The 12,525-nt window shown below is 48.6% G+C and overlaps 1 protein-coding gene across 2 annotated transcripts in view; it reads right to left on the bottom strand.

Moving 5' to 3' along the window:
• The window catches only part of DOCK1 (dedicator of cytokinesis 1), a 532,945-nt gene that overhangs the window by 31,617 nt on the left and 488,803 nt on the right, over positions 1-12,525 (bottom strand). For both annotated transcript variants that reach the window (XM_086681161.1, XM_086681162.1), the window contains exons 39-43: positions 10,568-10,657; positions 9,645-9,749; positions 5,000-5,141; positions 4,787-4,865; positions 2,740-2,824 (exon numbers count right to left, since the gene is read on the bottom strand). In XM_086681161.1, coding sequence (XP_086537287.1) covers positions 2,740-2,824; positions 4,787-4,865; positions 5,000-5,141; positions 9,645-9,749; positions 10,568-10,657 — 501 coding nt within the window. The remainder of the gene's footprint in view (positions 1-2,739; positions 2,825-4,786; positions 4,866-4,999; positions 5,142-9,644; positions 9,750-10,567; positions 10,658-12,525) is intronic.

Here is a 12,525-nt window from a genome sequence, read left to right as displayed (position 1 = left end):
CCTGCTTTGTGGGCCGAGGGTGCCAGCCTCTCTGACATCTGGGCAAAGAAAACAGACCAGGAGAGTCAGGGAGAGTTCGGGACGTCAAAATGAGGGAAGCTCCCTCTGAGGAAACAGGTTTGTGGAAAGGCTCCAAGGACTTCTCCGTTAGCCGTACTTCGCGTTACACTCAAAGGCAGAAAGGCTTTAAGGAAAACCTTAGTCACTTTTTCTGATACGAATCAATCCGCATTTCAGGCTTACATTTTTCTCTTGCACAACCAATACCCATTTACATGAAACACTAAGGATATGGAAAAAATCAGAGATGATGGCTTAAACAATTTTAGTATCGGTTGCTCAAGACTTCTTACTAAGCGTGACAAAACACACGTATTGCCAGTAACTACCATTTTATAATCCATATTCTTCGTAGAATAGTACATTATGTACTGTGGGAAACTGCTTCAAGCCAGTAAATGTAACCGCACGCTGCGCAGAAGCCCGTGCAAGGGGTCTTACCCGCCGCCCGCCTTCTGCCAGCGTCCAGCTTGTGGCAACCTCGTCCCTACAATGGGCCATCGCTGGGCAGTGCGACGCTGTCAGCAGCGGTCCTGACATAAAGAGCTGGGACAGTGGAATGTCAGCAATTCCAGAGAGCTGGACTGGATCTCAGAGACGCTTCTATCCCTGGCTTCTGAGGCTCCAGAGGGGAGGAAGGGGCCCAGCAGAGGCCTCCCTCCTGTTTCCCCAGCTAAAGCTTCTTCTGGCCCCAGGAGGCGGCTCCCCCAGGTGCCTGTCCTAGAAAACAGCAGCCTGTGCCCTGAGAGCATCCGGACCACGCCTGCGGGGCGTCCCCAGGGGCCAACACAGCCTGGGTAGGGTCCCGGGGTTCCACCTCGGGCTTCCTGACCAGCCAGCTCTGGCTAACTCCGGCGCTCTCTCTCCGCCTCCCTCCTCCCTAGCCCCTTGGTTCCCAGAGCTTCACCCCTTGCTGAGTGGCCACCCCGAGTGCTGGGCCAGGGGGGGACAGCCTTCCCGGTGCCCGGCCCCTGGAGCCAGGCCGCCTGCAGCAGGGCCGAGCCTGGCTTCTCATGGCTGCAAAAAGCCTCATGCTTATCTGGAAGCCTTAGGCTTTATCCGGTGTGTGAAAGACTAAATCCTGTGGCTTCTGAAAGCCTCCTCCAAGTGTGAGGGCCTAACAGGGCCATTAGGGGATTTCAGGGCCATTTAGAAGGAGCACAGCCCCCGAGGCTTTAGTGCAGCCCCAAATGTCAGGAGTCTCGGTTATTCCGAGCTTTATCCCAATTGGCTGCACACCCATCGGCAATTTGCTTGACCTCCTTGTGCCTCTTTCTTTACGGTATGAGAATATACATGACTGCTGGATATGAGAGGTGTGAGGGAAGTTCAAGAAACTGCGCATAAATCCCACAGTCGAGAGACGCTCCATAAACGATAGTGCCGTTGCCACGGGACCCTGACAGAGACCGCCAGAAAGCCACCGCCCTTGGCGCCGGTGTCTTGATTGGGCAGTGCCTCACTCGTCCCCTCCCTATTACAGGCCACGTCACAGTGACCAGTTACCAAGTAGGCCCGGGATGCCGGCATTAACCAAGAAGCACGGTCTTCATTTGGAGAAACCGGCGTGCTACGTGGGAAAGACTAGAATTCACGGAATACAAACTCAAGCGGACACACAGGAAACGGCTCGGGGCAGGAAGGGCCCTCCAGCGCTGTGACTGGACACTGTCAGGCATTGCCCTGAGGACCGAAGAGTCCAGGAAACTTAGGGCTTCAAGGGGAGGCTGGGTAGAGGCAACTTTGCTGGAAGGGCTCCAAACTTCTCTCCGGGCCAGCAGCATGCTGTAATTGACCTTTCGCCTTCTGTACCCCTCCTGACCGCAGGCAGGGGGACATGGCTCCCAGCAGTGCCACCGGTCCCCCACCAAGGGTCCCCGTGGCCAATGCCTCCCTGTCTAGGGATTTCCAGAGGAGGTTTGCAGGGCAGAAGGAAGGAGAAATGTTAACGTTTAAAAAAACTGTGCTTTTTTTCAAAGAATTGATTTATTCTTTGCAAATGGAATCCATTCAACCAGCTGTAGGCGCATTTTTTAAAAGGCTGCAAAAATCTGTGCTAACATTTCCGTGACTAATGCAGGGGACAGACATTTGGCAGCGTGTGATTGGTTGCCACAACTAGGGAGGTGCCACCAGCATCGATCAGGTAGAGGGTCAGGGATGCTGTGGCCCCGTCACAGAGAATTACCCGGCCCACGACTCAGTGGTATCCGGGCGCACCTGTTACCTTGTGCTTCAGGGAAATTCAGGCGTTGCACAGCGAGCATCTGGGTCTCTGCCCTGCTCACCTCTGACTGCTTGTCATCTGCAAACAGCTGCATAAAGGGCTCGGCCCCTCCGTGTGCCTGTTTGTATCAGAGGCACCGCCAACAGGGTGTTCCCGGCCCCGGGGGCCCAGACGGAGACAACTCAGAGAAGTCCAGGAGGGAAGCAAGTGTGCCCGGGGCGCAAGAAGTGGGACCTTTCTGATAACTCGGAAGGCCTTGGCCACATCCTTCGTGAGATGTTCATCATTTCACTACATTTGAAGGGGTTAGGGTTTGGTTTTGGGATTTCTGCACCCAGGCCACAAAGACCTCTAACGCTGCACCGTGCTCGCCTTTGAGGCCCGTTCTCCACCGGCAGTTTCGCAGGCGGCGGGATGAGTTCTTTGGGATTTTTTTGGTTGCTGTTTCTTACCGCAAATTCATTGTCTGGGTTTTTCTCTCCCTTGCGGATCGGCCGAGAATATTCAAATCGCTGGACCTCGTTCACCCTGTAAAAACTGTATAGAGACAGATATATCGTTAGACATTTAACCCCCAACGCGGCTGATCTGCTTTCAGACGTGGGGTCTGGCCTGGTGACAGGTCACTGCATCCCTTAAAATATCCCCAACCTTGACCCGGAGCGATGGCTGTGGCTTTCTCTCCCCGCCAGGCTTGGAAGAGAGATGTTGGCGGGTAGAAATATTACCCTGAGGTTTTGCCTCTTCCCTGTCCCTGGAAACCTTCTGGGGAGAAAAGATGCTGAGTAAGAGACGGGCACACACAGAGAAGAGGGGAAGCAAGGAGGGTGGAAACAGGCCTGAGCTCCCCGCTCTTGTGTTTCCTACTTCAACGTCTTAATTCACAATTTATCACTTTCATATAGTGAATCAACAATTAGTTATTAATAAGTTATTAAAAAAATTTAAAGTAGGTGTTTATTATTATTATTATTATTTTTTTTTCAACGTTTATTTATTTTTTGGGACAGAGAGAGACAGAGCATGAACAGGGGAGGGGCAGAGAGAGAGGGAGACACAGAATCGGAAACAGGCTCCAGGCTCCGAGCCATCAGCCCAGAGCCCGACGCGGGGCTCGAACTCACGGACCGCGAGATCGTGACCTGGCTGAAGTCGGACGCTTAACCGACTGCGCCACCCAGGCGCCCCTGTGTTTATTATTTTTAAAAAGGCCTTGCGTACCTTGGTTTCAGGTCTACAGAAGGCAGGGCCTACAAGCAGCGAGACATGCATGCATGGTACAGGTGTGTACCTTCTGTCCCTGGGGAGGGGGAGGCTTCCACACGTATATGAGAGCCTGACTTGTCCCCTGCACTGAAAGGCAGGTGGCCTCCCCACATCACAGGGAAGCAGCTAAGCATAAGCTACCATTCACTATTTGCTCCAATGCCTCTTGCTGAGACAGACTGTGGCAAACCTCAAAATGTGTGCCTTGTGGAAGCAATCGTTCATCAATACAGAACCCTGGCTGCCTTTCCATTATGGCTAACAAGAGGTTAAAGAGAGGAGAGTGAATTTTGAGGAAGAACACAACCCACCAGACTTCAGGATACGAAAGAAACAGATTCGGAGCACTATCAGGCCACTGAAGAGGTTAATTTCTTAACCAGAACATGCATCACATAGAAAACAAAATTCTTAATATCAAAGAAACATCTAAAGCAGAGTGTTTCTACAGCATTGCTAAGTCGGGTGCAGTTCAACGGAGAGGCACAAAACCTCAGATTTGGATAGCCGACTAGTGAGTCTAAAAATCTGCCTTATGATCCCATGTTATACAATCGTGGTGGTGCAGGGGTCAAGGGGTTCTGCATCCAAAAAAAGCAAATGTCCCAATCCCTTTTCCTGTCACACAGCGTGCAAACAGTCCGGCCCTCCCCACGCACCGGGACTCAGAGGGGAGTCTGAGGTAACTGGGTGTGGGGCTGGGTGGGTCACACGGAGACCAGAGTGCCCCCTCCGCGCTCCCAAGTTTTCCCGGCCTCCCCACATCAGGAAAGGAATAGTTCTGGTACCCTCCGGCAACACATTACTAACTTCTTCCCTCACTGTTTTGATGCTCAAAATAATTTGCTTCTCTTGCTCGTCAAAGTAAACAGAGCATCTGGAAAGCTCACCAAAGCCTAAAATCCATCCTTTCGAGGGGGAAATTCTTTTTAAAAAAAATTTTTTTTTTCAACGTTTATTTATTTTTGGGACAGAGAGAGACAGAGCATGAATGGGGGAGGGGCAGAGAGAGAGGGAGACACAGAATCGGAAACAGGCTCCAGGCTCTGAGCCATCAGCCCAGAGCCTGACGCGGGGCTCGAACTCACGGACCGCAAGATCGTGACCTAGCTGAAGTCGGACGCTTAACCGACTGCGCCACCCAGGCGCCCCTCGAGGGGGAAATTCTTAGTAAGAGATCTGTGCACAGTCTTTCATCATCCGTATGTTGGGCAGGAGGAATGGGACGCTCACCTTACGATCTGCTCTGACACAGGCCGGTGAAATTTCGGGGGCAGGTCAAGTTTGGGCTTTACGGTGAAGCACTGAATGTCTAAGGGTGAAGAGGGTTAAGGATCACAAGGCAGCATGGACATCAGGCATGACAACGCCCCCAAGTACACCCAACCACCCAGGCCCACGGCGCTGAGATCGCATCCTGTCCCGCGGGGTTGTCTTAAAGGATACATTGGCCAGGCGAGTTTTTGATGTCGTCGCCTGGGGGAGATGTCGTCTTCATTTTCTCTGCGTTGGGGAACTGAGTTAAGAGGCGAGCTTCAAAATCTTCCCTGCGTTCGTACTCCTTCCCTCGGTAAATGAAAACTTTCCCCTGGAAACAGTGACATTCATTAAATAACACCACGGGGGGAAGGTCAGCACAAGTTCACACACAAATGCACTGGTTTTCAAAATCTGCTTGAGAGTTTTCTTTAAAAAGCCATTGAATTGAAAAACAGCTTGTAATTACACTGGCCTTATTAATCAGGAACACGCAAACAGGAGCCGCATAAGTCAATAGTGTTTACGAAGCACTGAACACATTACCAAAGTCGGCGGGTGGATTTCAGCCTTAACAGTGACAATCAACCAAAATAACCACCAAGAACCAAGTGAGCACTCAGGGCCCACCCTCTACTGGGCATGAGGTGGCGAGAGAGGGTACAAGCACCAGGGAAGGGCATCATGGTGTCCTAATTAAATAGCTCTCATCCTGCCGAGAGGAATTTAAGAGAGCGTGAGATTGCGGTGCGGCCTCAGAGCCTGAGCACGATGTTCCCAGCTGTCGCCTAGAGGACACAGCCAAGCGACCAGCAGAACCACAGGGAAAGGGGTCTAGAACAAAGTAGGGAGGTGTGAGGACCGCAGCCTCCCCAGTGGGGAGAGACCGGAGGCCGATGGGAGGACTGCCCTCACTGCCCCTTCAGTGCTGTACCAACGATTACCCGGTGATGAATGACAGGTTCAGCATCAGAGTTCTCCTTCTAAAGACTGGCTTTTGGGGGCGTCCGGGTGGCTCAGTCAATTAAGCATCCGGCTTTAGCTCAGGTCATGAACTTGGGGTTGGTGAGTTTGAGCCCCGCGTCGGGCTCGGTGCTGACAGCTCAGAGCCTGGAGCCTGCTTTGGATTCTGTGACTCCCTCTCTCTCCGTCTCCCTCCTTCACTTGCACTATATCTCTCTCTGTCTCAAAAATAAATAAAGATTAAAAAAAAAAAAAAACAAAACAACCTGGCTACTGTCCATCTCAAATGACACGTTGTCACCTCCATAAATCCCAAGCTGGAGAGTCCATCTGGAGGTGGTGTTAGATGGCGGGGTGACCTCAGGGGTGGGTGTTAGGCCGGTGAGCCTTCTTCCTTACGCAGGCTGCCTTGTTGAGGCCATTTCTGTCCAGGTGTGACACACTCAGTAAACATACGTCTCAGGAATTTTCGGATTCTAAGATGTAAAAGTTCTGTGAACCTTCACAGATCCAACAGTGTCTTCTGAGTGTCAACTGAGTCATAGAAAGGTGGCAATGGGCGATGCGACACTACCATTGACTCTGGGGCCTACACCCCCGGCCCCCCAACATCCTGCCTCACCCCTAGGGCTGTCTGACCCTAAAGGAAGACGGCAACAAGGAAAAGGCGCCAAGGGACCAAAGAAACAGGAGGCTGGGGGCCGATGCTTTTCCTCACAGGATCTGTCGGCTGAGCAAGAGGCCCAGCCTGGCTGGTCATGAGTCAGGTGCAGCCCTGGTATCCGTCCTGACCCTGGCTGGCCAGGTGCCAGAGCGGAGGAAAGGCAGAAAGCCCACAGAACAGCACCCCACGGAATATTCTTACGCTTACCTCCTAGAGACTGAGTTTGAAGTCAAACTAAAATTTGTCTAATTAATGAATTTTCAAAAGATAAAGAGAGATCCTATGGTACTCAATTTCTTTCCTTCCCTAGTCCCGACTTATTCTGGGTCCCCATAAATCACTAAAGAAGGAACAGTTTAAGAATTGAATATTTTTTTCACTTTGTGCTTAGGTATGTCTTAAAGTACCCATTATAGAAGAAAAATGTTCTCTTTCTCTAAAAAAATAATGTCAAGCAGAAACCAAAGTAATATGTAGCCTTAATTAGAAATATAAATACACAGTGTGGGCATCTTTTAAAGCTATATAAAGCCAAACATTTCAGAAATTCAGGAAGATTTAATGTATTAACAGGCCACTACAAAACTCACATGAATTTATTATGCTTTACACTAGAAGAAAGACATAATAATAAAATGTATATAAAGACTTTAATAGAAAAACACTAGTGAGTTATAGATGAAAGCACTACTAACATTTTCTAGAAATGTCAATTATTTTGCATTCTGAAGCAGTCCCTTCAAACATGAAAATAAGGGGGAAATGTATATATAGTCAAAGATATTTATTCCTTGGAAGAACCATAAATATTAACATGAAAGCAAACAAACAACCAAAAAAGGCAAACCCAGAAGCCAACGAGACCAATTCTTAAAGAAAAACAAAGCAAAAGGGACAGTTAGTTCCTCAGGGGCATTAAACAGCCAAACATTTTCCCTGAGTTTTTGTAACCGCTAATGTCATTGTCAGATTGACCCCTGCTAGGGGATCTGTGAAGCATAATAAATATACTGCTATAGTCCTGCAGAATTATTCAGGTGTGGCGGGGAAGTCAGTTCAATATTAATCATGCCCGTTAAACCCTTTATTCACACTTTGCATTTTGTCCTTTTGACAGGGGAGATGAGCCAGTGCGGTCCCCGGAGCACACACATCGTGTGTGCCCTCCCAGCCCACTTACACGCCAGGCATCCATTGGCTCAGGGACCGCAAAGTGCCCGCCCCGCCCACCGGCACGTCAGGAAGCCAGGGCAGAGGCATAGTGAGTAGTGGGGAAGTCACAGCACTGTCCACAGAGGGCCACACACACTGTAACACCTCAGCACAGCCATGATTTAGGCTCGATCTCTCTCTTAGAGACACATACATGGGGTCACACATACAGATCTATACACCTTAATGAAAGCCTTTAACAACGTCAACTCCAAGCTCATAATATTCTTCAGCTTGGTTTTTTATTTACATATGGTCAATTTCAGGGGCCCCTGGGTGGCTTAGTTGGTTAAGCGTCAGACTCTTGGAACTCGGCTCAGGTCATGATCTCATGGTTCACGGGATTGAGCCCCACGTCAGGCTCTGCACTGACAGCACAAGGCCTGCTTGGGATTCTCTCTCTCTCTCTCTCTCTCTCTCTCTCTCTCTCTCTCTCTCTCTCAGAATAAATAAACTTCTTAAAAATAAAAATAAAATGTAGTTAACTTCAAAATCCTCCCTAATTTAGGGCTCATAACCAAATGTCCTTTATTCATTCTTTGGGAGGAAGATTTTCTCCATAATCTGGGTCTCTGGTCAACTGCTCTCCTGGGCATGGTCACAGCTGCACGAGAAAAGCTGAGGTGTCAAGGAGAGAGGACACACCAGCAGGGACAGGGTAGGGGCAGATGCCCCAGTCACCCCAGACCTTCAGTGAGTGGACAAATCAACAGGTCACATTCTGAAGCAGACCAGACCTGGGAGGCTCACTTGTTGATGTCATATCAACAATGACAGGTCCTCAGCAAGTAAGTCCTTCCTGCTGGTGGCGGCATGAAGGGACGTCAAGAACGTCTGTGCAGTCAGAACCGCCAGGGTCAAAGGAACACAGCTCTGGGACTAGGAAAATCTCCTTCCTGGATCTAACTGCCCCACACAGCTATGCTCTAGACAAGAGATCCCGCTTTCCCCAAACCAGAGGAATCACCTGTGGTCTCCCAGAATAAGAGAAAACCATGTGCCTTCAAAAAATGTCTTAAGAAATGACAGGAAATCATGGCCCACTGGTCAATGGCATCCAAGAGAAACTTTAAACAATTCTACTAGTAGGTCAAGCAGCATTTATGTACACAATTTCTCCTCTGGCCTCATGAGTGCTAAGAAATGGGCATTTGGCTGCCGATCACAGTATTTCTTCAATCCCGTGTCGAACAGCACATGCCTATCTAAGGAATGGAAGGTGATTCAGAGTCCCCAGCAATGTGACCAGAAAAATCCCCTTACAATTTCTCACATAATTAAAAATACACATGTTCACGGCAGTATGATTCACCATAGCCGAAACAACCCAAACGTCCATTGAAGGAAGAATGGATCAACAAAACTGTGGTATATCTATACAATGGAATACTCGGCCATAAAAAGAAGTGACATTCAGATCCATGCTCCGACATGGATAAACCTTGAAGACAGTATGTCAAGGGAAATAGGTCAGACACGAAAGGGCAAAGAGTGTATGATTTCACTTTATGAGGTACCTAGAAAAGGCAAATTCATAGAGACAGGAAGTAGAACGGTGCTGCCAGGGGCTGAGAGGTGAGGGAACGTGGAGTCACTGTTGTCCTGGGTACAGAATTTCAGGATGGAAAGATGAAAAAGTTCCAGAGATGGATGATGGCACAACAATGTGAATGTGCTTAGTGCCACTCAACTGTACCCTTAAAATTGGTTAAGGTGGCAAATTTTATGTCACCTGTATTTTACCACAATTTAAAAAACACACCTAAATCTCTGAAGGAGACTTCTGTTTAGGGAAGTTCAGATGGAAAGCTTATATGCAACCAAAGAAAATGTTATCAGCCCTTCTCTCACACCCTAAGCTAAGCGCAAAGCTATTAAGAGTACAGAGTCAGACTGCGACCCACGGATGCAAAGTCCAAATCGTTCCTCAGAATGGGAAGGGGCTCTCTGCCCAGGCAGCAATCTTGGCTTCGATTAAACAGAATCAAAATTTACCCGAAGGAATGTGGGGAATCCTTGTCCGTAGTAGCCAACAGCGAAATAGTCAGGCTTAGGTCTTATCACTTTGACGATGTTTTCATAAAACTGAGCCTGTTTTTTCTGAAAGGAAGAAAGAACATTTCAGGTTTGAATAGTGCATTTGAGCATTTGTTCTTCTAGAATCTTCCAGTGGGCTCTACAAGCTTTGGCAATTCCAGTTGGGTGGGAGGATGACGATGAGGGAGGGGCCACGCGCCTGGTGCATCTGGATACCTCGACGCACGGCTTGGACAGAATTTGTCCCTCACCCCCAGTGTTGAGCAGGGAATCTGCCCAAAAGAGCGAAACTCAGTAACCAGTATGATTTATCTGTGTTCTCAAAAACCAAAGAGGTGCCACAGAAATGGTTTTCCTTCTGATTAAGTGGCTGGTCTTTAGTATTTTAAAAACTGGTATCAGTTAGATACTGGGCCACATTAAAGAGGAATTTAAGAGGGCAGAATTCTGGTCTAAATTAATGATAAATATTATATATACCATCATAAAGTAGATCTGCTGAATACAAACAGTGTCTGTAGCAGGAGAAAGGTCTGGGTCACTCTCCCTTCACCCACCTACCTTGTAGACGGGGTCAGTTTTAAACCAGCAGAGGTTCTCAGAGACTCTGGGGCCACCAAGAGCTCTGTACATGTGGGGTCGGCGGTTGTTTACAGCTTTAGTCTGGTTACCAAAGCTCAGTTGGGAATAAACGTGAGTGCTCGTGAGCCAGAATCGGTCAGCAAATACATCAAGACTCTCATCCTGGACAAAATGGAGGACCATGGCCAAGCCCACAGAAGGCCTGAGGGGAATCCCAACGTCAAAACGGGAAGGGAAATCCCAGAAAAACAAGTGTGGATTGCCTGTGTTTACTTCACTAGAAAGAAAAGAAGACCTACCAGCAATTCGCTGAGTTGTTCGTAATCAAACATCTCGTTTTCATACTGTTCAGCAAGTTCCTTACCCAGAGCAATGGCCTCCTCCCACATCTGCAAAGAAAAAGAAAGAGAAACTCAAACCTGAATCATGCAGTCAAGGAATGAAATAGTAATACAACTGTTCATAAGAAAACAATTTGGAAATACGCTTGCTGAATATGAAAACACTACGAGAATAATGTGGGAAAAATACAAATATTTTCTAGAGGCTCATGACCAGATGTCAGTTGACTAAACTTGTCCACTACTGGCTCATCAGTCACGCCTCTGGCCAGGGTCAAAGCAGTCTGCTGGCCGGTTCTGGCCTGCTCCATCTACTTCCCACCGCCAGGGACGGCCTCTGATGCCTCGGAGCGGCCGGTTAGCCGAGGGTAGGAACCACGGGGCTACGAGAGGCTACAGGGAGCCTGGTTTCGCGATTTTCCCAAATCATCCCATTGAATAAACACAACAGTGGACTGTCAGTAAGAACAGGATATCTTTCAATGCTAAATTAAAGCTTGCAACAAGCTGCTTCACGTGTGCAAATACTGCGAGGCTTTAAAGCCTGCCATCATTTTGCAAGGGGGAATTTTCTGTGGTAGTAGTTTGAAAGTAGGTTTCCAATCAAGTAACTGATTTATTAGAGGGCTGATAGACTTTGGCGTATGTGGAATAATTAATGGATACATATACTAAGACCTGAATTTCCCTTCTTTTTCTTGGGAAGAATGAAGTGGTGGACTTGAGAAGAATATGTTACATATGGAGGAACCACCTCCTCCAGGAAGCCTTTCTGGACGCCAACTCTCCGTGCGCTCCCACGATGACCCAGGATCCTCTGACTTCCAACCTGGTGGTAATGTATTGAAACAGGAATGCTTCTCTGTCATTCCTCCTTAGAGACCACAGGCCCCTTGAGGGCAGGAACCGAGCATTATTAAAACCTCTGGACCACAGCTGAAGGCCTACTGAAGAATGTTTACTAGAAGAACTGAAGATTATTGATTTAGAATCGGGAAAGCACCACACCATTCCACATAACGTTTCCCCAGCCAGGAAACGCCCACTTCTTGATGGCTACCATTCCCACAAGATGGTGGCCGCTAAAGTCAGGACAAGTGATTCTGAGTTTGCTGTCTGTCCAGCAAGTCCCTTGCCTCATTGGGTGGGTACTTCATCATACCCATTTTGCAGGTAAGAAAGTTGGGGGTCAGACAGGTCAGTAACTTGCCCAAGGGCACAGAGAGGTGTACTTGGCCCAACCTGATCTTTTTCTAAAACTCTTGCTTTTCATGAATGTATCAGTTTGGGTTGCTATAATAAAATGCCATTGATGGGGTGGCTTAAACAACAGACATTTATTTCTCACTGTTCTAGAAGCTTGGAAGTTCAGGATCAAGGTGCGGGCAGATTCAGTTCTTGGTGAGGGCCTTCCTCCTGACTTGTAGAACACCACTTTCTCACTATGTGCTCACAGAGCTTTGAGAGAGGGCTCTCTTCCTCTTCTCAGAAGAGCAGTGATTCCCATCATGGGGGCCACCCCTACGTATGACCCGATACAAACATAATTACCTCCCAAAGGCCTCATCGCCAAAGGCAATCACGTGGTGGTCCAAAGTAAGAATTCAGTGGGGGCAGGGAGGAAACACAAACATTCAGCCCATAACAATGACCATGTGCTAGCACTTCCGGCTTCTCTCGCTCCCTCCTGCTCGGATGGGTTTAAAAGGATGCTTTGGGGCACCTGGGGACCCCAGTAGGTGAAGCATCTGGCTCTCGATTTCACCTTAGGTCATGATCTTACAGTTCATGAGTCGAAATTCCATGTCAGGCTTTGTGCTAACAGCACAGAACCTGCGTGGGATTCTCTCTCCCTCGGTCTCTCTGCCCCTCCCCCATTGAGTGTGCGCACTCTCTCTCTCTCAACACAAATAAAT

This window comes from Puma concolor, chromosome D2 (assembly GCF_028749965.1).
Source record: "Puma concolor isolate L17-30 chromosome D2, mPumCon1.1.hap2, whole genome shotgun sequence".
Classification (NCBI taxonomy): Eukaryota; Metazoa; Chordata; class Mammalia; order Carnivora; family Felidae; genus Puma; species Puma concolor.
Note: the sequence above shows the minus strand (reverse complement) of the source record. Positions and strands in the feature narration are given on the sequence as shown.